The sequence below is a fragment of the Dicentrarchus labrax genome, unplaced genomic scaffold (genome assembly GCF_905237075.1).
Source record: "Dicentrarchus labrax unplaced genomic scaffold, dlabrax2021, whole genome shotgun sequence".
Lineage (NCBI taxonomy): Eukaryota > Metazoa > Chordata > Actinopteri > Moronidae > Dicentrarchus > Dicentrarchus labrax.
The window spans coordinates 12,603,188-12,625,490 of record NW_026136710.1 but is presented as its reverse complement, the minus strand read 5'-3'; the positions used below and the strand labels follow the sequence as shown (position 1 = coordinate 12,625,490).

The following is a 22,303-nucleotide window of genomic DNA, read 5'->3' as shown; positions in this document are numbered from 1 at the left end:
AACCACATAGCACATTTATATGTTTAACTTAACATATGGTTCCATATACAAATCCTGACATGTTTACTGTTATGAAATCGGCTCATGACCTAGTATGCTCTCCTTTTTTTCCCCCATGTGCCCTTCCTGTTCAAAGTTAAGGAAAATTAATTTCTTACTAAATCCTAGACCACATGACATTTTACGTATTGTTGAATAAAAACAAGCAGCTCATCTTTCACACAAGCTCAACTTACCCTTTTTCTTCCTGAAGTTTGACGATGTAACACATGTTTTTGTGCTGTTTTATTGGGGGCTCGGTCTGACTCGTGTTTATAGTTTTATCTTTTTTTTCCATTTTACCTTTGCATTTTGTTTAATCTCCTAATCTGGTATAACTGAAAATGAAGATAAACTGGAAACTTTCCTGGAGAGACCTCTGGCCTCCCTGTTTCAAGTAAACATCATCAAGTCTACCAGCACAGTAGAGACCTGGAACAACATCTTAGCCTCTTGAAGACCCTGCAGTGCTGGAATTGTTGTCCCCTAATATGAGTATAGAGAATAACAAGTTGAGGCACAAGTTAGGCTCCACCAGGGACACTTACATATACCTTGACGTCTACATAGTGTTGGTATAGAGCTTCTTCTAGCGCTTAATAATCGCCTTTATTAGACAACTCAAAGCAGACAGAGGAAAAAAGTGAGAAAAAAGATGGCATGTGACAAGTTCCTTGGAACCAGAAACAAAGATCATATATAGGTAGGGGGTTGCCTCAGAAGAGTAAATAACCAGGATGTCATTATGTTTACAACCCTTTAATAAAATGCAGTTTAAAGTTCACTTGTCACCTTTCCTAATGTCCAATATTAATAGCCAGATAATATAGAAATATACAAATACTGTTAGCAAAGGCAGCATGGTTTACAAAAAAGACTTCATCTATGCCAAAGTATAAAGCAACATTAGAAGCATTTTCAAATTTCACTTTATGAGAGACTTACTTGGAATTAAGCTCGGTAGAGATGACGGTTCTTCTGTGGTCTTTAGCAACTCTTGAGAATTATGTTGCGAGACTTCAGTGAATCAGAACCACAGAGATGATATGTATCATTAAAAGACCAAACACAAACAACTTCAGTAGGTTTAAAAAAAACAAAAACAAAACAACAACTTTAAAACCTCCATTAACACTGGTGCAGTTTGTGGGAAAACGGCAGCAGCAACCTACAAATATTAAGCTGTAAAGCAGGTAAATTAGGCTTGAAATAAGGACATTTAAACCCTTGCAAATCTTAACATTATACTGGTTCCAGTATAATGCTCTCTAGTGACCAGCCATTTGGGATTTTGTGCAACTTGCCTGCCTTTTCTGAAAATATTTATTATATAATAATATTTATTTATAATATTTTTTTCCTTCAACTGTGTGAAAACTGTTTCACACCATTATATTTCTCTTCCAATGATATCTTTGGTTTGCAGCTGAATATTTGGCATCCTTTGCAGCACCGATGCTGAATATTCACCAGAGGCCTGCAATCACACCACTGATATTAAAGGCACAATCTGTAATCTAAATGTTAACAACCAGAAAGATTAAAAACAGAATTAGAAAACTAAAACTGAAAACTTTACCTCTAAGCTATTAATGTTTTCAGATTTTAAAAAAAAAAAAAAAAAGTGCCTACAACAGTAAGGTTTTTAAAGGTCTGAGTAAAACAGACCCATATTTTCAATTATGATAACTGAGATACACACTAACTATTTTCTATTTATTATTTGAATAAAACTTATCTACATAGTAAAAAAAGAGTACAGATTAGGCCTTTAATTAAACCCTTTTTGATATCCTAAACTGAGTTTTAGGTTCAGGACCAATCCTTCAAGTTCACCTTAACTTCTCAGTCCAAGATCAGACTGCTTGTAAAGTGCTGATGATACACTCACATGACTGAGGTAGAACTTTGAGTTTAAACAAGTACATTAATGGTAAAAGGATAATTTACTCATTTTAATACTGCAGTAATAATTAGAGTATAACGACATTTTAAAATTGGGTAATACTGCACTTTGGCTCCTTCTTAAGTTACAGAAAAAAAAAAACTCTTGACTTGGCATATTTTGAGAGGAGATTATAAAATCAAGGTTTCCCCTGAGAGCATCTTGGCTGAAAGGGTGCTGCGGTAAACGGGTCATCCAGAGCTCTTCCCCCAATGGTCCAGGCATGCAGAGGCCCCACAGCCACGGAACCTACGGCGGCCTGCTGACCGATCCTGGAGACGACCCGGTGCACCGCCACCGGCTGCTGGAGCAGAGGAGTCTCCATGTGCACACGAGGGGCCTGAATACCAAGAGACTGAGGAGCAGGAGGGGATGATACTGGGACCAGGTGACACTGTTTGATGGGTTGAATGTGCTGTGTACCAGTCTTAAATATGTGAGTGTTACTAGGAACAGCTCTGGTGGTTTCCTGCCGCCTTCCAAACGGGGCCTGGAGGAAAATATCGGATGCCTCAGCAGGTTTATGAGACACAGAGAAGGAGGCGCTGCTGAATGCCATCTTGCTTTCTTTTCCTGGTGTTTTAAAAGGGGCCAGCTGGAAGACATCACTGACTGGGCTGTTCGGGGGCCGGGGCTGGGACACTTGGTCGGCGGGTATAAACTGCAGGCTGGTGGAAGTAGCTGGTGTTGTACTGTATTGTATGCTCCTTTCATCAGATGGTGACATGTTTTTATCATAAACACATGTGACAGTCCTCTGTTGAATCCTCTGCCTCTGATTCTCCTCAGTCAACTGCACAGAAGCCACATTCCTAGCAGCTTGCAGCGCATTGAGCTCCCTCTGCAGGTCTGTATGTGGAAAAGATGGAAGAAAGGTTTAGATTAAGATAGATGCTGAAAAGCTTTGCTGACCTCTGAATCTCTTATATTATATAAAATCTATTCTTTTGTGATATCATCTATTATCTGTTTTATACTTCAGTGCTGTTTTGGTACCATATTTGTTCTACATGTTACATTTTCTTGTGCTAATTCTGTGTGTTGGTGAGCTATTCTCTTCTGTTCTATTAACCTGAACGATCTTTCTCAAGGGGATCAAAATCCAATGACATATAAGGAAAATCACGTGAGGTTTTAGTGAAAGAAATCATCGTAAAATAGCAAAGATGCAACATATTGTTGTGTTCTTCAAATGGCCAGCATGTTAAGTTTCTTAGCAAGCTCAGATGTTAGTTAAAACAGTCGAAACTCAAAAGATATTTCAGAGTTACAAAAACAAAACAATAACTATACATACATGTAAATACACAACAAGCATCTTTGATTAGGACCTCCTGAATCTGGTTACTGGAGAGTTGTGACCAAGATATGGACTGAACAGGATAATTTAGTTGAAAAGTAAACGTATTAGTGCTCTCTAGTGGACAAACTGTAGAAATGATCCTAACCCGCCCAGCTGCTGGTATATTAAAACATTATACACTCTTGGAAGGTAGAGTTATGGCCAAAAAACCCCCAAACAAAATAAAAATGGATAAATGGGGCATGAAGTTGATGTTTGGTCTTACCTGAGTAGAACTAACCTGCTATCCGAACAGAATAAGAATTTGATTAGTGCGTTACACAAGTGAATCTCACCTATTATATTATCCTACAAAAAGTAATTTGCTAGATAATTTACTCTCGCCCACAGTACTTCATGCAGATATATTTGCATGCAAGTCTGTGTGAAGCATTAAAAGAGTACTTCATTTATTTAGCGTTGCATAACCTACAACATTCTCAGACTGACAGTTTTGGAAAAAAAGGATAAAACTTTTTTAGTGAACATTATGAACCCAGTAATTCTGTGTAAATATCCTGTACTATGATGAGTTATATTAACCAATATTCTTAACAACAATAAAGGACATCTTACAATCAATACTCAACACGGTGACATTCACATTTGTATTTTATTTGCCATCCCTTTATAATTCTTTAATTATCTCACAAAAATAGAAGGAGCACACAATACCACAGCTCTGACGCAGGTTTGGGCCATAAAGACAAGAGATGTCTCAAAAACACTCAATAGTATCAGATAATTGACAGCTTTCATTTTTGGCAAAAAAAAAAAAACAACAACAGAGAAAATGAGGGGCTTCTGTTTCACATCAACGACTAATCTCACTACCTGCTTGGCTTTTACCGATTAAAACAGCACATTGGCGGCTACAGGGAGAAGAAGCTCGGGAGTTGCATAGGTTCAAACAGTAACTGCAAATGATTGAGTTGTTCAGAGGAAGGGTCATAAAGAGGATGATTAAAAACAAAAACGAACTTAAGCCTTTAGTTGCACATGCAGTACCGAGAGTATTCACTTAGGAGAACGCTCCTTTGAAACCAGACACTCCTTCAAGTTTTAACTTATTTCAAAGAGATAATTCAAAATTTAAATCAAGAACTTTACTCAAAATACTCCCACTAATGTTGGGGGTTAATGAATCAAACTGGGATAGTACAGAAACAAATGTGTTTAACCCCATTACCGTGACCTTTCATCATCAAAGAGGATGTGAATTATAAGTCACTACCTCTGCTCCACGTCTGTTCTCAGATAATTAATTTTAAGGTTCAGTTTTGAAGGGATTTATTTTATTCTGCTGCTTTGACTTTCATTCAAACACTTTGTAGTCCATATTACATGTATGTAGGTGGAATATATCTAACTATCATGTGTAAACCCATTAAAATGTGTACGCTTTGTCAGCATTTATCCACATGACACGATGCTTAAATAATAAAAAAACAAACAATAAATCCTGATTATTTAAACCTATTTCTGAATTATTATTCCCCTAGTAGATCTCACAAGACATTCTGCACTTTAAATGTTATTTGAAATTACTTTCTAACCTGACAAAATGATAAACAAAAAAAAACAGGTGGAGGTCGTCTTCCTGCTCTGATCATGCGAGGGAAGAAAAATAACTTTAGTTTGATCCGACAGAAACATTTATATTGCTGATTGGAACAGATTTTTTTTTAAGCCCTGGACCTGCTACAGCGGTCTCACTGTATGACTGGCAGATTAAACCATTTCACACTTCACAGAGCCCCTCACACACACATTACCTATCAGACTAATTGTCTTAACTGTAATATGGAGCGCACACTTCCGGCAGACACTGAGACTGGGGAGCAGTAAGCCAATACATATCCGACTCTCAGAGAGAGAGCGATGGAGCTCAGACTTCCTGAGAGAATTTAGAGGGTTGGTGGGGGGGAGGGGCTGTGCTTTCAGATTTTAATGACAACATGACGACTGTCGCCATATTTGCAGCAAACAACAACACAAGTAGGCTACTGGAAAAACACATCCAACAATTCTGACTCCACGCACACACATACATACTTGTCATAACACTGTATACCAACACACATGAACATAACATTCAACAACACTGCCATGCTTTTCGATATGAATCCTGTGATCACTAAAACTGGTAAAGCAAAACAAAGCTTTACAAAGCACAAGTTCAGAAAAGAGTTTCTAGTTCAGCGATGAAATGAAACAGGACTAAGATTCAAGAGGAGAAGCTCCCACTTTCCAGAAAACTGCTAACGGTTTTGAATAAAAATATAATCCTTCGTCAGTCCATGTAAACAAACATAACACAGGCTCACGTTCTTTTCACAGAGGAAGAAGAGGAGGAGGTGGAATAAGACATGGGATTCAGCCTAATCTCCAGGTTGAACAAGACCAGGGTTAGCATCTATACATTTGGATGTACTGACAATAATTGAGTAGATATAACCAAGAAAAAAAACTTTCTCAACACACAATTCCACAAAGAGGAATGAAATATTTATATAGAGTATTCTTCAATATTATTCAGTGATTATGGTGTTAAGAATCATAGATATTTTTTTATTATAGACTAATATTTATTTCTTACATTCATTCTCTAACACTCTATTCATATTAACATTTATTAACAGGAAAACAATGTCATTTTTCTTTCATATATATATCTATACATATATATAATATATAGATATATAGATGAGATTTCACAAGTAAAGCAATATGTCTTCCACAAGTAAAGCTTTATGACAATGACTTTATATATACACGGGAAGAATAACCAATCCTATGATCTGGATAAGAGCCCGCAGGGGTTGCAGATATCTATTTACATAAATCAGAGTAAACAAATGACAGGAATGTAGGAAGGATTGCACATTGTGGAATGAATGTTTGTGTTCATATTTAAAATAATAAAAATAAAGTGTGAGTGAGAATCACTTTTAAAATGCCACATTAGTTCCTCTTAGTGCCAAAAATGACCTGAATGGTCTCTCTCTATATAACAGCTACTGTAGTTCTACTATTTCCTATTACTGTTGAATATTCAAATTATTTTCATGATTTCATGCATTTTCTATTGATATGGCACACTGCTATAAACATTGTTAAATGACCCCCGATTTGTAATTAAATCCAAAACAACCTATTGCTTGCTTCGGGAATAAAATATAATAGCAGATGACAACGGGTCTTCCTTTGAAAAGTAGAGCTTGTCTGGCAAACACGTTTCCCTCGAATGGTAGGACATTTTATTGTGTTTTGTAGTTATATTTAGAGATTAGCCGATACACTTTTAGAGCTCCACCAGTCAGCAGTTTTCTTCACAAATTATTTTATGGCACTTCACTGTTAAGTCTGATCAGGGGAAACTTTTAGTGTCCTGCTCTTCCCTCCATCACAGCATTAGTGTGGCGTCTGTAGGACGCGTGGTTACGGCTGTTTTGTTTCCAGATTGTTTGATGTCATTTTTCAGTCTAATCTATAGCAGCTTTTAATAGTTAAAAGTTAATAGTTCAGATTCCATACAACAGCCCTGACAGAGGTAATATTTATGCTACTGTGCAAACCAGGCTACATGACAAAGTTTCCCTTTTATAGAAGAAAGAAACTGACCTCATTTGAACAAACGCTCATTTAACTTTTCCATGGATTTACTTTAAAATGTGCAAATAAATCTGGGGAGGAGAATTTAAAAAGGCAAACAACGACAAATTCACTTGTGCACCATAATAACTACAACCACTTATAACTATGCCTATTGTACATTACAACAATGATCTTCTATTGTTTGCTATTAGACATAATGCAAGATTCTTCAAACAAACGGGATAGCAATATTATATCCTGATTGACAGAAAGATGGTTCGTCTTTAGAAAGGATGACATTAGTGTACTGGCCACTCTTTAATGAATGGACGATACATGACGTGTGGAGACTACAACAAAGAGAAAATGTGAGTGAGAGGGTGAGAGGTGAGAGGTGAAGAGAAGCCAGATAATGCAATCGATAAGGCGGAGAGGGCAGGTAATGAAGAAGCACTGAAAGGCGAAGGCTGTTTCTACTGTAGGAACTAGAATGGAGATGACAGCCGGGGGGGGGGTGCAGGAAGCTAGCTATGACAACAGTGTTGATTGCCGTTATGCTATGCCAGTCTATAATCCAGTGTTACAGCTTCTACTGCGGGGAGGGAGGGGGGCCGCCTACAAGTCGATGAGCTGGTCCACCAGCAGCAGGGAGCGGGCCAAGCTGGGCAGGCTGGATTCAGAGCCGCCACTGTTACTGCGAGAGTGGCCTCCTGAAACTGGCCGGAGAGACAAAGGAGGGGGTGGGAGGGGGAGGAGGCAGAGGAGGAGACGAATACAGGCAAAAAGAGGAGGGGGAGAAGCAGAGGAGCGAACAAGAGTCACAACAAGCAAACACAGCAGTCAAGGAGGGGGAGAGAGGTCGAGAAAGAGAGAGAGAGAGAAGAGAAAGGGCAGAATTTACCCATTTAATGCTACTGGTTTTAAAACATTATTAGCTCTGAGATTGGAAAAACAGTGCAGGCACTTCATCCTGTTATCAGTGGGTTTGACTATTGCATTCATTATTTAGCAAATCAGCATGCAACTGAGGGGAACCCCATAAACAGCCGACCCCTGTGTCTTTAATTGCAAAGACCCGACCCGTGTGACCCACCTGGGCTTCCTTATGGAGAAGGGAACAACTTACCTTGGGAGTTCTTTCGGCCTGTGACGGGAATAGGATCAAACTCGTCCTCTGTGCCGGCCTCTGCAGTGGCTTGCTGGGGCTCAAAGTCTGAGATCAGAAGAGATGAGTCTGCTGGGGATAAAAGAAAGGTGTTGATATCAAGGTAAAGGTTTGTGCTGGAAAAAAAACTTTCCATGAAGGGGTGAAGCGATAAGATATAAGCAGCGGTTTTCCCTCAATACAGTCTTCAACATCATAACACAATTCCTAAAATCTGCAGTTGAAAAAGAAAAAGACATTGGAAACTCTACAAAGCCTGTTTGATAAGATATTATGAGGAGAGATCAGTAATTAGGATCATGCAGCTGGTGCGCACAGTCAGGCTGTGATTCAGAGTTGGCAACGTCAACGACAGTTGGCAACGTCAACGACAGTCAAATGCCTTCGTTCAGCAGCCAAGAAGCAACAACTAAACCGCAGCTGCGGTGCTCTCAATTTGCGACACACAATGCAGTTTTACAGATTATTCCACTCAAAAGAAGCACTTAGATTTTTTTTTTCTACTTAAAAACTTGACTCAAGTTTATTCATGTGAAATAGATAGCATATTTAAGCAGGGCCATATATAGTAAGTAATATATTGAATAGATAAAGTTTTGAGTTTTAAATGTTACTTTAATATTGAAATTTAACTGTCTGTCAAGATTAATTTGGATTAGATGAATTGGTTAGGAGGTGACGTAAAAAGTTTCTGCTGCCACCCAGTGGCTGAAAATGTTACTGTTCACTCAATTGTTAATGTGACAAAGTTGACATCGCTGGCACCGTTGGAGTTGGAGAGTCGATGTCATTATCTGTTACAGCATATACAGTTTATCTGCTCTATGAACCACTTCTTCTCCTTTGAGAAAAATCAGAAACCAAAAGGGAGAAATTTATACTTTATATTTTTTGGTTTCATGATGGCGGCGTTATTTGCTTTAAGTTGTCACAATACTGTTAGTTCTCTGTAGCCATACAGCAGCCTGCTACACAACACAACAAGCACAGACCTTGGACAACAACCTACATTGTCTTCCCAGCGAAAGTCTCCTTATCCAACTTCAAAACATGAACACACATCTTGTCCTGCACTTTAGCTTGCTGAATGAGCAACCAAACAAACACTCCCCAGGGAAAAGTATACTGCCACCATCAGTATGTAGGCTGCTTAGCTAACTGATGCTATCTGGTCAGGTGCAGCAGATTAAACATACTGGGGCGCCGCTGTGCTTAGCCTTACTCTTCTGTACTACTGCTGACAACACACTGTCTACCTGTGGCTTGTAAGCTACAGCGCAAGCTTGTTTACTTGTGTTCTCTCTTCCCTAAACCCACTTTTTCTTCTTTTTAATAATAAAAAACTATAAAAAAAAAAAAAAAGTCATAAAAGATTACTGAAAGGCAAAATCTAATCAAAGTGGAAGTATAGTTTGAAAAGTGTGTGATACTTTGCCTATTCTTCCAGTTTACCTGCTTTAGGCTGTGCGGATTCTCCAGACAACAGGCTGAAATCATCCAAAGCAGAGGCAGCGGATGTGGGAGCAGAAGAGACAGAGGAGGTGGCACTGCTTGCTGCCGGCGGGGCAGCCGGACCAGAGATCAGAGAGCAGCCCAGGAGAGAGTCGTCTGCAGTGAGAGGGTCTGGACAGGTCAGGAGAAAAGAGGGTCAAGTTTAGCTGTGGTCCAAGTACAAGAGGACAAGAACACATGATTCTAAGATCTACAGTGATACATGCATTAACTTTCTGACTTAGATTATTTCTACTATTTACAAAGCTGTGATATTTGAACATCATTTAGCTCTTAGAAACCAAATACCCATGGTCTCAATAATGTTACCTAATAATAATAAAAATCTAAAGGCTTTGTGGGTAATTGCAGATACATAACTTAACATACTATATTTAGAGCATTTTCACTGCTTTACCTTGCTGACAGACAGTCCTTTCTGAGGTGTTATAGGTGTTATATATAGAAACTGAGGTGTTATACAGATTTATGCTCTATTCAAAGCCACCAGAGTCCTTTGACAAAAAACAGTCATTTTACCTGACAGAACCAAGGAGTTGCTTGTCCACCGCTGCCTTGATCGGTTAGTTTGTGTTATTGTTACTGTGTGACTTTGGTGTTTTAACATGTTAGTTTGACTTGCACTTGGACTCTGGTTTACCAACCACTCAAAATGCTTTACACACTCATGAGACCCACTATTAACACATCATTCATACATTGATGGAAGAGGCTGCAGTTTGGATCAAAACTAATGTTAGTTGCTGTGGATCGAGGGAGTGGTAGACCAGCAATTCCCATATGCTGCAAGGTAAAATTACTGTTTTTGACAAAGGATTCTGGTGGTTTTGGACAGAGTGAAATAACTGCTTCGGTTTCCTGTCAGAAAGGGCTGTCTGACAGCAAGGTAAAGATGTGAAAATCTTCTAAATATAGTGTACACTTAAACTAAAAGTGATTGTTTTGGTGAGTCTTTTTTTGAAATATAAAACATGTTTGTCTTTCTGCTTCTCCAGACTGGGGGCGTTTTTTGTAAGTAATACACTATTGACTAAGGATAAGTACCTCATACGGCCCTACTTGAAAAAACCAAAACATCCCTTTAAGCAGGGATTAGCTTCTGTTTTTGGCCTTGACCCCCAAAAAGGAAAGAAAAACAAAATAAATTGAATACAACCATGCACATACACACACATAAACACACCTTTTGCAGACTCTTCCACGGAGCCACCGAAGGGATCAGACAATGACAAGAGGTCGGGAAGCATGAGTGAAGACGTGTCTGGAGATTTGAGTCCTTCAATCAGCTTCGCTAAAGGCCAATGGAGGTTTAGAGACAATAAAGGAGACTTACTTGAGCAAAGTGAAATGACAACATCAGCTGTAGCAACAACATCAAAGAAAAATACCATACAAAGGTGCATTTGTGTGTACAGTGTGGATCCACAGAGAGATATTTACCTGGTGTGTCTGAGAGTTCGAGGGTATGAAAAGGATCTGGGACGATCAACAGCGAAGCTCCTAAATCAAGACTGGCTGATGGTTGTTCAACTAGGAGACAGAAGTTTTATCATTGATTTATAACCCATCATCAAGTCTAAAAATGCATTATGGGAGAAATCAGATTTTTTTCAGTTGGTGTGTCTGAATACAAATAGTTGTTTAGACCAATTACAATGATTAATATCAAGACAAGTGTGTTATCTGCAGCTGGTATTGAAAACTGACCTTGGGTGCTTTACATCCACTTTTTCAAACAGCATAAAATGTATTCATATCTCTAAATAAAAGGCAGTAATTCATTAAGTGTATTTTTATCAACCAAACAGACCAAATGACGAAACTTCATAAGCAGTGAGACTCTAAAGCAACGGTCTTACCTAATGCAGTATATACGCAGATCAATTTTTAAAACTATTCTTTCTTGTTAAAAGGAAACATAAAAACCAGTGGTTACATTTGCTGGATACAGCATTAGCATCGTTCTTTCATTCTGACCAAACCCTTTATTTTATTTATGTGATGCACATAGGCTGTGGTTGCTTCTGAAAGCTTCTTAAAGCTATCAGATTAATGGATCAGGTGCATTAAGAGCTTTACCTCTTGGTATGACGTTACATTATATTCCTGCAGAATCAGTACAATGCATTATGTGACATTAGTGCAACAGTGAGGTATTAAAGCGGGGAACAACTTACAAAGAGATATTTTTCAATAATTTTTTAAAATCTCAGGTCAAGTCACCTTTTATGTCCACAAACTCGCTTGCTAACTCATGCTAATGTCTGACAGTTGACAGGAATGAACACTTGAATTAAGCACATAATCGCTGTGGGGGATGGGAGGGCAGGTAAACACAGTCTGTTTAAATAGCAACATCTGTGATTGCACATGTTAAACATAAACCAGTGTGTTCCTACTGCTGTTAATGAACACATTAGGTCTGGTGTTTTTAACAGGCTGGAGGAGGTTTCACTCTGTTATTTGCTTTCTGAAAATTGGGTAGTTGTCTGTCACTGAACTGTGTTGCTATTATATATATATATATATATATATATATATATATATATATATATATATATATATAAATAAAGGAATATCTTAACCGACCAGGTTTACACAAGTTGTTTGTCAAAATCTGAAACATGGGACTGTTTCTGTACAAGAGCTCGTACAGGCACAACATATTTCACCCGGACTTGAACCCAACTAATACTGCTGTCTAATTTTCCTTCTAATGGGTTTAAAATTAAATAAAATATCTTTCCAGTTTGACGAGATTAAATTCTTATTGCACATTTGTTTGTTCCAGTTCCTTGTTGGTGTTTCAAGCTTTATGACACATATTATTGTATAAGGATTTAAATAATTAAATCCAAAGACACACAGATGGGAAGTGTCTGTGTATTATCCACCATAATACGACTGACATACACTATCTGCTTTTTATTCTAAATGGCTAGAATTAAAAATGTGTCTTCAGTCTGAACTGTGTTTGTTGGTACAGTGTGAGTTTGTGATGATGTCCCTACAGGGTCTGTGGGTCCAGAAGAAAGAAGTGACACATACCAGTTTCTTGGGGTGTATTATCCACAGTTGAGGCCTGCAGGCCTGGTATCAACTCCTCAACTCCCGAGTCAGATGTTGACTCAATTTCTGAAGGTAAGTCTGTAAGGAAGAAATTTGCAGTTATTAACAGTTTATCACAGATTAAAGATACTACACACATACATGTACACACAATGTTTACCAGCAGGCTTTTTGTCCTCAGTTTTGAATTCATCTGCAGTGAGGTTGGAGAAGTTGTCATCGTCAAACGGGTTCCACATGGGCTGTGTGGGGGTGCTGGTGTCACCGCCAGTCGCAGGAGCAGTGCTTCCATCTTTGCTTTGGTCCTGTCCTGCATCACCAACACCAACACCGAGCTGAACAGGTTGGGCGGAGCTTGGTTGAGATGTAAGTGATCTACAGGTACAAAAACACCCAAAATATAAATAAAACAAACAGGAGAAGACTTGAATTTGGACTAATCTTCAGGTTTATTGAAGTACACGTGCCACTTACTGGTTGAAGGCAGTGCCTCCATTAGCTCCTTGTGGCTGCTGTGAGGAGTCACTCACTGGGACGCTAGAAACGATGCTAGCTATGGCATCACTCGGTATGCGCTGGTGGCCCCGTTCTTCAGTTGTCTTTGGAGAAGCAGGTGGAGTCTAATCAAAAGAGGCATGAGATGAAAATGAAATAAACACAGGTCTTATATTGAATACATTTTATGGCTCAGTCTCTCTGTCTTTCTTCTCTCTCTGTCTCTCTGTCTCTCTGTCTATGTGGATGAAGAGAACACCAGGCCATGCCACTTAAAAGATTATGGCCAAATAAAAAGGAAAGAAAAGTAATTCATTCTGACAGATGATGTTCGGACAGTTTGAAGCTTACCGTTTCAGATGCTCTTTGGCTGATCTCGGTGGAGGCGGGCTGAGCCTGGGCAGCTGCAGGCTGAGTTATCTGCTGCTGCTGCTGAAGAGATGCAGGCGGCTGACCAGGGGCCGGTTTGTTGGGTGAAGGCTGAGCCGCTGGCTGCTGAGCCGCTGGCTGCTGAGCCGCTGGCTGCTGAGCCGCTGGCTGCTGAGCCTGGGCGGCCTGCTTGCGTCGAGCTGGGCGTTGAGGTGGGGCCGGGCTCGATGGAGTCTGCGCCTGCTGGGAGTTGGCACCGACCACGGAGGGAGGTGTGGTCTGTTGCTGAACTATTGGCTGTGCTTGCGGTTGAATGTCAGTCTTGGTCACTGGTGACACGACTGCTGCTGTAGTAGTCTCTGCCCCTGTAGCTGCTGCTGGCTGCGCCGGCTATCACATAAAGACATGTGACAGAATCTGTTGTCATTCAAAAGGCTACGTTTGCAAGCCACCTTAAATAACTTAATCCTACAGGTAACAAAAGCAACTTTTACTTTGTAATTTGTGTATGGCTGATACAAATGGTTTCGATGTAATTTATTGGCGTGTACCTGCTTCTGTGGAGCCGTAGCCTGACTTGAATTGTTTTGTGACGGCAGAACTGCAGTCTGTGCCTTCTGTGACTGCAGAGCTGCAGCTGGCTGAGAGAGGTCTAAGCTGACTCCTGTGGGATGTAAAAAAGAGCACAGACTACACATTACTCAACAGCATGGAAAAATGTTCATCTTAAATGGTCCAATGTGCAACATTTAGGAGGATCTATTGGCAGAAATTAAGTATAATATTCATGTAGGTGTAATCACCATATAGGAATGTTTGTGTTTTTGTTACCTTAGAATGAGACGTTTTTATCTACAGTTTTCATCTGGAGTGCCCTATGTTAAACCGCTATGTTTCTACAGTAGCCCAGAAAGGACAAACCAAACACAAACCACTGTATTTTCTCCTTCACGCTTGGAAGGGGAGGGTGAAACAAGGGAGTTGCAATCTGCTACTACACTGCCACTAAATGCCGATAAATCCTACACACTGGACCTTACTTATACAGATGCACAACAATGTAAATATCAAGCAATATAAATAAGTTTATTGGAGCATTTGAGATAATGTTCAAATGAAACAACCTACAAAAGAGGATTATATAACCTGTTTAAAGCTGATAAAAGACATCAAAGTGATACATAACAGGTACAATAAATTATAACAAAAGCAGTGTGTTCAGAGTGTGGAGAAAATCATTACATAATCACTTTGGGCCTGTGGTTAGATTGCTTTAATTTGCACGAGTCTTAACCTGCATACTTGATCTGATCCTGTTGAGAATTGTAGCATTAAATGTGTGCACAATGGATTAGAAGGATTCCTGTCTTTATGCACATCTTTATTCAAAAGCTCACTTTCTTTTCTTGTGATGGGTAAGGACGGAGTGCTGTACGTACCCACAGGCTGAGCTACACCACCAGGGAGATTAGCCCGCTTGCGAGGGGTGAGAGCAGCAGGCTGGATGGGTAAGATGCCAGCCGCAGGCTGGGTATGTGCTGCTTTGGGCCTCTGGCGAGGGGTGATGGAGGTTTCAGTGGTGGGAATTGGATCTGTCAGTCTGGTAACAAAGGGAGCATGTTGGCCATCTTGTTAATCGTGATAATATAATTATTTAATGAGTATCAGAATACTGACTGTACCTAACTACTTCCACAAAATGTAGTGTTACTACAGCTTTAATGGTAATAAAATGTAAGCAGGTCATGCTTGCCTGGACTTAGTCTGGCTCTTCTTTGCTGCAGCAGCCTCACTTGCTTTGATTGGCTCAGGAAGTTTAGAAGGAATTTGAGAATTCTGGATTATGGGAAAAAATTGTTAAAGAAATCTTGAATTTGAAAAGAGCAGTATGAGTGACAGTGGCATACAGGCACCACTTTGTGATTCTTGCAGTTGGCAGTAACAATGAAGAATATCATTAGTGCTAACAAGCATTTTCTACAGTATGCAACTGATGAATTACTGTAAATTATCCTCCCACTGCCTGACAATTGGTTACGGTAGAGATCCTACAGCAGATCCCACTGAATACGACATGAAAATCAATTCCTGATGAGAGAAAGCCAAGCAAATCAAACTATTTCAGCTGACGTTAGTGCTGAGAGAGACTGACCTTCACATTCTGAACAGGGCAGGTCCGCTGAGCCAGTTTAAAAGCAAAGTAGGACACCTGGTAGATATCTGGTCTTTTGTCTGGGTCCGGCTCCAGCATGTACCCTGAAAAAACCCCATGGAGAATCAAGAGAGTGAGACGTGAGAAGTGGAGAGTTATAAAAGCCAGGAAGTAGATATCTTCACAACCAGAAGTGCACACTGAATTTGATGTTGTTGAAAAATAAGTAACGTTTATTAGGGACTAACGAATGAGGCAGTGAAGATCATAAGAGTAGCGGGAGTTATCTGGAATGGTGAAACTGCCATCACAGATGGCCACCTGGCTTTCACCAAAGGGCAGAGTGAAGAAGCACAACTTGTACAGCAAACAGCCCAACGCCTGGAGAAGACAATCGCATGCCCCGTCGCACCAAACACAAGAAGAGAAGAGAAGATGAGATGAGATAAGAGATTAATCAAGAATACCAGCAGTACACAGCAAATCACACCACAAATACCTTTTCCCCTCTAAAACACCAGCTGGTGTAAGGATAAAAGCTATGTATTCAGTCACATTGCAGAAGCCCCTGTCATGATTATCACAGCAGTCGGTCCTCTTCACTCACCCAGATATCTGCTTTTGTGGTTATAATCTTGTTATTGTAGAGGTTCACCATCTCAGGGGCTCGATATGATAAGGTGGTGTATCTGAAAGAACACAGGAATACATTAGTAAGAATAAAACAGGACAAAATTAGTAGAAAAAATACTGTTTTTTTAATGCGGCAGTGCAATAATGTGCTCAGAAATGTGAATGAAATTTAATCCATTACAAATTCAATCTTGCATCAGGCAAAACCTGCTTTGCAGTCACATCAATATATTTACAGTGTTGTGCAGAACCCTAATGTCCATAGGTGGATGAGGGGAAGAATTCAATTAGTTAAACAACAAAGCTGCTCATAAATGAAAAACTGCTGTGTTTCTGTGCAGCCATACCTAAAAGGAGTGCTAATGAACGAAAGCAGCAAATATCGCAAAAGCAGATAAAAAGAGGCACAAACTTTTTGATCTCTTCCTCCACGGTGGCCACTCCTTCCGTCTGTGGACTCTGGAACTTGTTAGTGGCGCTGCCAAAGTCACACAGCACATAATGACCCTTGTCATGCAGGAGGATGTTCTCCACCTGTAGATATACAAAGAGATGAGACTCCTATGCAGTCACAACACAGGGTGATACATGAAAGGACCCAATTTAGAGTTTAAGTGTTAGGAGGTGGTGCAGTAATAGACCTATTCTGCCAAGTCAAACACAGATTCTTCCCTCCTGGAACCTGTGCACTTGAGATAATGATGCAAATACAAAAATCAAGGTGAGACCAACTTCACATTATGACACATGCTCCTATGATTCAGGTTTTCTTTTATGTAAATCAAGAAATCTGCACTGCAAAGAAAAATGTGATGTTTCCATGACACAGAGTAAATCTCTTGAGTGACAGTAACTTAAAATTAATGAGACAACCACACTGCAGTTGACTGGGCTCTGCAGAAATGGAAAGTATTTGAAGTATATTTTGACAACTGACAATCTCATCTATCCTCATATTAGAGCTTTCCATAATTAAACACAGCTTCAACTCGCACAAACATATCAATCACGAGTCTTCAAAAGACATCACACAGCATGGTGACCCATCTCCACACTTTGTTTTAGCGTTGTTGCCAGCACTAGCGAAAAGTCTGGCTGAACCCATTATCATCCTGGTGTAGGGGGAAAAAAAAACACTCAGGCTTGTGTGAATTCCTAAACCAGCCACAATGGGCGCTAAGCCTAGGATGCTCTTGCTAAATAGTGTTTAGGCTTGTTTTGGTGGAACATTTGCATGTTGGGAGGTGAGCCACAGATGCCATTTTCAGCGCGAGAGTTGAGTTACTAGCTCGGGAAGTTGTCGTTTTTCCTTGCCTTTGTAAAACAGTAACACACAGATACCGGAAAAAGAGGAAAATGCCACCTGAAATAATCGGCCAATGGGAGGCTTGTATCAACAGCCTACTTCCTTTGAGTCAGACTAACACAGAAAGGGCCGCCTGTTCTATCCTACGTCCTGCAGAGCATTACACAAAGCACAAGCGGCCAAATGTGTCACCTTGAGGTCTCTGTGGACGATGGGTGTCTTGCGCTGGTGCAGACGAGACACAGCATCACAGGTGTCACAGAAGATCTGCAGCACCTCCGCCTCGGTGAAGCCAGTCTGCAGCCTCTGATTCATCAAATTGACCACCTGCCCCCCTGCAAAATATTATCCAGTTATACAGCTGCATCATATTCAAACTGAACATATATTCTTTTATAACACTGATATTGTCCCTACTCATTAGTTAATAAGGTTATTTTTTCTGAAACTCAAAGTCCCATTTTCCTTTCAGCACTCACCCTTGCAGTAGTCCATAAGTATGAGAACCTCCCATACATCCCTTGATCCCATAGCTGTAATACTGGAGTCCAGATACCCAACAATATTCTTGTGACCGACAAGGTCTTTCTGCAATGACACAAACACACATTCAAGAGCATTAACAAACCACAGTGCATAAAAAAATGTTGTACTAAAAAGCACAACTACTGCTGAGTTGTTGCATAGTGTGCACATAGTATGTGACCGGTGAAGTGAATGATTAGAAGTCTTTTTATAATGACTCGATTTTGCACTTTGAATGAATCAGAAAAGACACGACAGGAGATGACAAAAATTATTTGCGACACAAAGAAAAGATGGAACAGGACGGAGATATTTCCAGATTTGACTGCAATGAATTTTAATGCCACAACCCTTTCCTTCAATCTGGTCAGTGTTTTGTGGTACAGTGTGAGGCCATCGCCTGCAGAGGGAGCTGCACGGGACAGCTGAAATCAGGAACCTATTAGGTAATGAAAAAATGTCAAGCACTGCAGCTGAGGTGAAGCACTGTCTGTCCGTCTGTCTGTCTGTCTGTCTATGTGTGTGTGTGTGTGTGTGTGTGTATGTGTATGAGTATGAGTATGAGTATGAGTATGAGAGAGAGAGAGTGAGTGGGTAAGTGAGAGAGAGGGAAAAAATGAGACTGAGAGGGAAAGAAAACATGTTATATGATGAAGAAGAATGACACCAGACATCATGTTTGAACTCAGTTTTAGGGTCTGTTAGTGTTGGTTTCAAAAGCAAAACTAGTTCCAGAGTTTTTAGAATGTATGTTTGTAATTCTGTTGAATGTTTATAAAATCAGCCACTTTTATGTAATTTGACCAGTGCTTCCTTCCTTCCTTCCTTCCTTCCTTCCTGAGTGTTCCTTCAGACATGAAAGAACAAAATTCTGTGTATGAACTCCACGAATGTAGGAGTCCAGAAAAGAAAACATTCCCATCAAGAACTACAAGACGATCCGTTAAGAATTACAAATAACCCCAAAAAGTCATTCTACAAGACATCTCAGGAGGTGAGCAGGACATGTAAGACAATACTATGAAAACAAAAACAAAGCACACCAAGAACCAGATGAATAAATACAGTACAACCACCCAAACAACCCTGCTGCAGGCTGTGTGCGTACCCAATTCAGCACTTGTTCTAAGTTATTCTGGACGGATCAGAGAACTTGCAGCTGTGGATTTCTTGGAAATTTTCAGGCACAATTAAGAGTTTCAGAAGACATTTGTTTAGTAGTTGCTTTCGCATGTGGTTTAAACCCCAGCAGAAATTCACATGAGCTCAGTGTGAGAACAAGTAAGAGAAAATATTCAACCTCAGCGACTCACCATTATCTGAATCTCGCATTTGCACACCTGCAGATCGTGTTCATTGTTGACATACATCCTCTTCAGGGCACAACGCACCCCTTGATTTGTTCGCACGAGGAACACGATTGCAAAACCGCCTGCAGGATTGAAAAAAACAAAAACAAATGAAACTGTCAGACCTCAAAGAGATGATGATGACATGTCAGCAAAACAGTTGGGCAACAACCTGGATGCACACTAGACTGTTACAATCAATGCAAAACTTAGGTTGACTTAGGTGAAAGTCTCATCACACCAAGTTTTCTTAGGGCATCGTGATTTTGAGCATTTAGCTGACACGCTAGTTTTTACACCCAATTACTTCAACAACTGTTGTCATTTGTGTCCATGTGTAGCCTTACATCAATACGGTCGATCGGGACCAAATGGTGCAGCCTTATAGCGTTATGTATTAGTCATGCCATTGCTGCAGGGTTTACGTAGAGGCCTACATTGAGGCCTAACCATCTGGTATAGCTCAGGCCACAAATTCACTTTGCTGGGTTTAGTTGTGACAGAGTCATCAATTTCAGGCAGACATTGCGGCCTTATACTGCACCCAGTGTGATGCGTTATTGAATGGCAGCGTAGCACTATAAATCTGCAAGACATACCTATGGACATGTGTGTGCAGGTTGAGGCTGAGGGTTTGCATCCACGTCTAAAGCAAATATTGATGTACAGTAAGTGATGTGCAGACAGTGGGATCAGTTCAACAGTACAACACTGTCCTCCTTTATCATTCTCTTGTTAAAGTCCAAAGCACTTATGTTCAGAGAGATTGTTTAACTTCAAAATTTTTGAAATATAACTATAAAAACAGCAAAAACGTTGTACTTCCAGGTTTAAAATAATAAATAAAATCACTCTATTTTGGGCCAAGTACAGGCCTCTACTTCAGCAGCACTAATTTAGTGCTGATGCCCAACAGTCCCTACCCCGGTATCAATAAAGAAATTCAGCAATCATGTGTGATCTACAGATTGCACTGTACACTCACCCTCCTTTTATTCATTTAAAAAAGAAAAAGATCAAAGAACTGCTGCAACTGTTCTGCACCAGGTAGGTCTCCATCTCCTTGAATCACACTTCTGAATCATAAAACAGCTAAACAGGAAACTGTAGTGTTAGTCAGAGTACAGCTGAGAGAAAAGCAGTAGGCCTCTAGTTTATGTATCCAAGATACATGTCTGCGAAGCTCCATCATTCCTGTGGGGATGACATAAGGTTGCATCCCTGTTCTGTCATGTGACTCATGCATTTGGCTTGAGGATGCAGGACGCACACATAAATATACTCTCGCTTCGACAACATGCATGAAAATAAAAAAGTAATGGGGGAAAAAAACAAAACAAACAAAAACAAACGGCACCATCTGGCTTCGTGCAACCCCTTCTCACCTTCAGCAATGATCTCCTCAACAGTGACTTGGTGCCGCCCGACAGTGAAGGCTCTGCCAATGAAATTTCCGCCTGCATGACTGGACCCGGAGCTGCCACCTCCTCCTCCAGAACCAGGCCCAGAGCTCACCAACTCCCGACGAGAATCAAAGAACTTCCTCATGTTGTCGAAACGACAGGAGGAGTATTTTATTTATTTATTTATTTATTTTTTGTTGCGGCTTCAATCAGAGACGAGCTGCCCCTGTTTCCTGTGCACTGAATTACTGCACCAACAGATAACGCAGGGCAACAGACTGCAAACCTAACGAACCCCGGCCGCTTCGAGCAAGTCTATTTGCAGCCTCGAAACACGCAGTGGTGCCTTTGCCACTTAAGATGATGTTGAGACAACCCAGATTTTTGGTGGCAAATTTCCCATTTGCTCGCCAACAGAAGAAGCCAGTTGGTGATAGCTAGAGCGGTTTGCGACTAGCTGTTATGTAAGTGAATTACACCACCCAGGAGGCTAAAGCATCTCCGGACAAAGTATTTCTTTAGCTATCCATCCAGCTGTTCATGGTCGGCTGCTGATGATGATAACAGTAGGTCCCTTCTCCATCTCGTCCAGCCATTACCGAGCTAGCTAAGTGCTAGCTACTTACGCGCTATGACATTTCGTGTAAGGTTATCCAGGTTATCCTCTGAAGATAATGTCTCCGAGAGCGATGTGTCCGACGTGTAACTTGTGTGATAGCGTTGCCCGAAAATATCTTTCCATCCTCAGTCAAGTGAAGCACACGGTTTGGTGGCACATAGCTGCCCCGTCTAGCTATTTAATTGCTCCCATTTGCGATAAAACTATGATTTCACTAAAGCTAACGCGTTAGCGCGATGAAGCCTCTCATCAACACAAACAGACGCAGAGTCGACAGGAAGCTACAGAGTCCGCTAGCTGCGACTGGAAATGACAAAGCACGGTATTTGACATCTACCAAAACATTAGGCAGAGGTTTCAACCCAGCAGCCTAATCTCTGCAACCACAGCAATCTTTGGCTGCCAGCGATATCGCAACATCCTAGCTGTTGCTGTTGACGCGCGCACGGGATTGTGGGTATTGGAGTTCAGAGCGCAGCTGCAGCCTCCCCTCCCCTCCCCTCCCCTCCCCTCCCCTCCCCTCCTCTCCCCTCCCCGCCCCGCCCCTCCCCCTCGCGTTTAGTGGTCGTATGCCGCGTTCAAGTCGGGTAGCTAAGTCCGTCTACGAGCAGCGTGGAAAAAAACCCAAAAGCTATGTAGTTTTAGTATTTTGACTGGAAGCGTCGATACGTCCCAGTTTGTGAAAAAAAGAACTACAGTAGAGTCAGTGAACCTGTGGCAAAATGGCCGCAAAGCCATATTCAATACTGGCTGGTTGGGCTAATTAAAAAGAAACCATACACA

General features: G+C 40.7%; 1 protein-coding gene across 5 annotated transcripts; it reads right to left on the bottom strand.

Annotated features, from left to right (window-relative positions):
* Positions 1–782: 782 nt before the first annotated feature.
* LOC127370123 (AP2-associated protein kinase 1) lies at positions 783–21,988 on the bottom strand. Of its 5 annotated transcripts, XM_051411873.1 has the most exons (21): positions 20,884–21,988; positions 19,463–19,581; positions 18,104–18,212; positions 17,817–17,959; positions 16,731–16,852; positions 16,293–16,374; positions 15,934–16,066; positions 15,686–15,789; positions 15,287–15,369; positions 14,973–15,133; positions 14,085–14,197; positions 13,712–13,923; positions 13,516–13,681; positions 13,144–13,289; positions 12,830–13,044; positions 12,649–12,747; positions 11,041–11,130; positions 10,784–10,891; positions 9,541–9,711; positions 8,050–8,160; positions 783–2,833 (listed from the first exon to the last, which is right to left on the bottom strand). In XM_051411873.1, exons 1-21 carry the CDS (start codon positions 21,044–21,046, stop codon positions 2,124–2,126), a joined length of 3,360 nt encoding a protein of 1,119 aa, XP_051267833.1. In that variant the 5' UTR covers positions 21,047–21,988; the 3' UTR covers positions 783–2,123. The 5 variants fall into 5 exon arrangements, with proteins under 5 accessions (XP_051267833.1, XP_051267831.1, XP_051267832.1 ...); XM_051411871.1 differs by having other exon boundaries at positions 13,516–13,923; XM_051411872.1 differs by having other exon boundaries at positions 8,050–8,157; positions 13,516–13,923.
* Between the last annotated feature and the right edge of the window lie 315 nt (positions 21,989–22,303).

Coding starts and splice junctions, on each gene's coding strand:
- LOC127370123 (XM_051411871.1), bottom strand. CDS start 21,046: ATGAGGAAGTTCTTTGATTCTCGTCGGGAGTTGGTGAGCTCTGGGCCT. Junction 18,213..19,462: donor AATGCGAGATTCAGATAATG/GTGAGTCGCTGA, acceptor GTGTCATTGCAG/AAAGACCTTGTCGGTCACAA. Junction 9,712..10,783: donor CGTGGAAGAGTCTGCAAAAG/GTGTGTTTATGT, acceptor TGACCTGTCCAG/ACCCTCTCACTGCAGACGAC.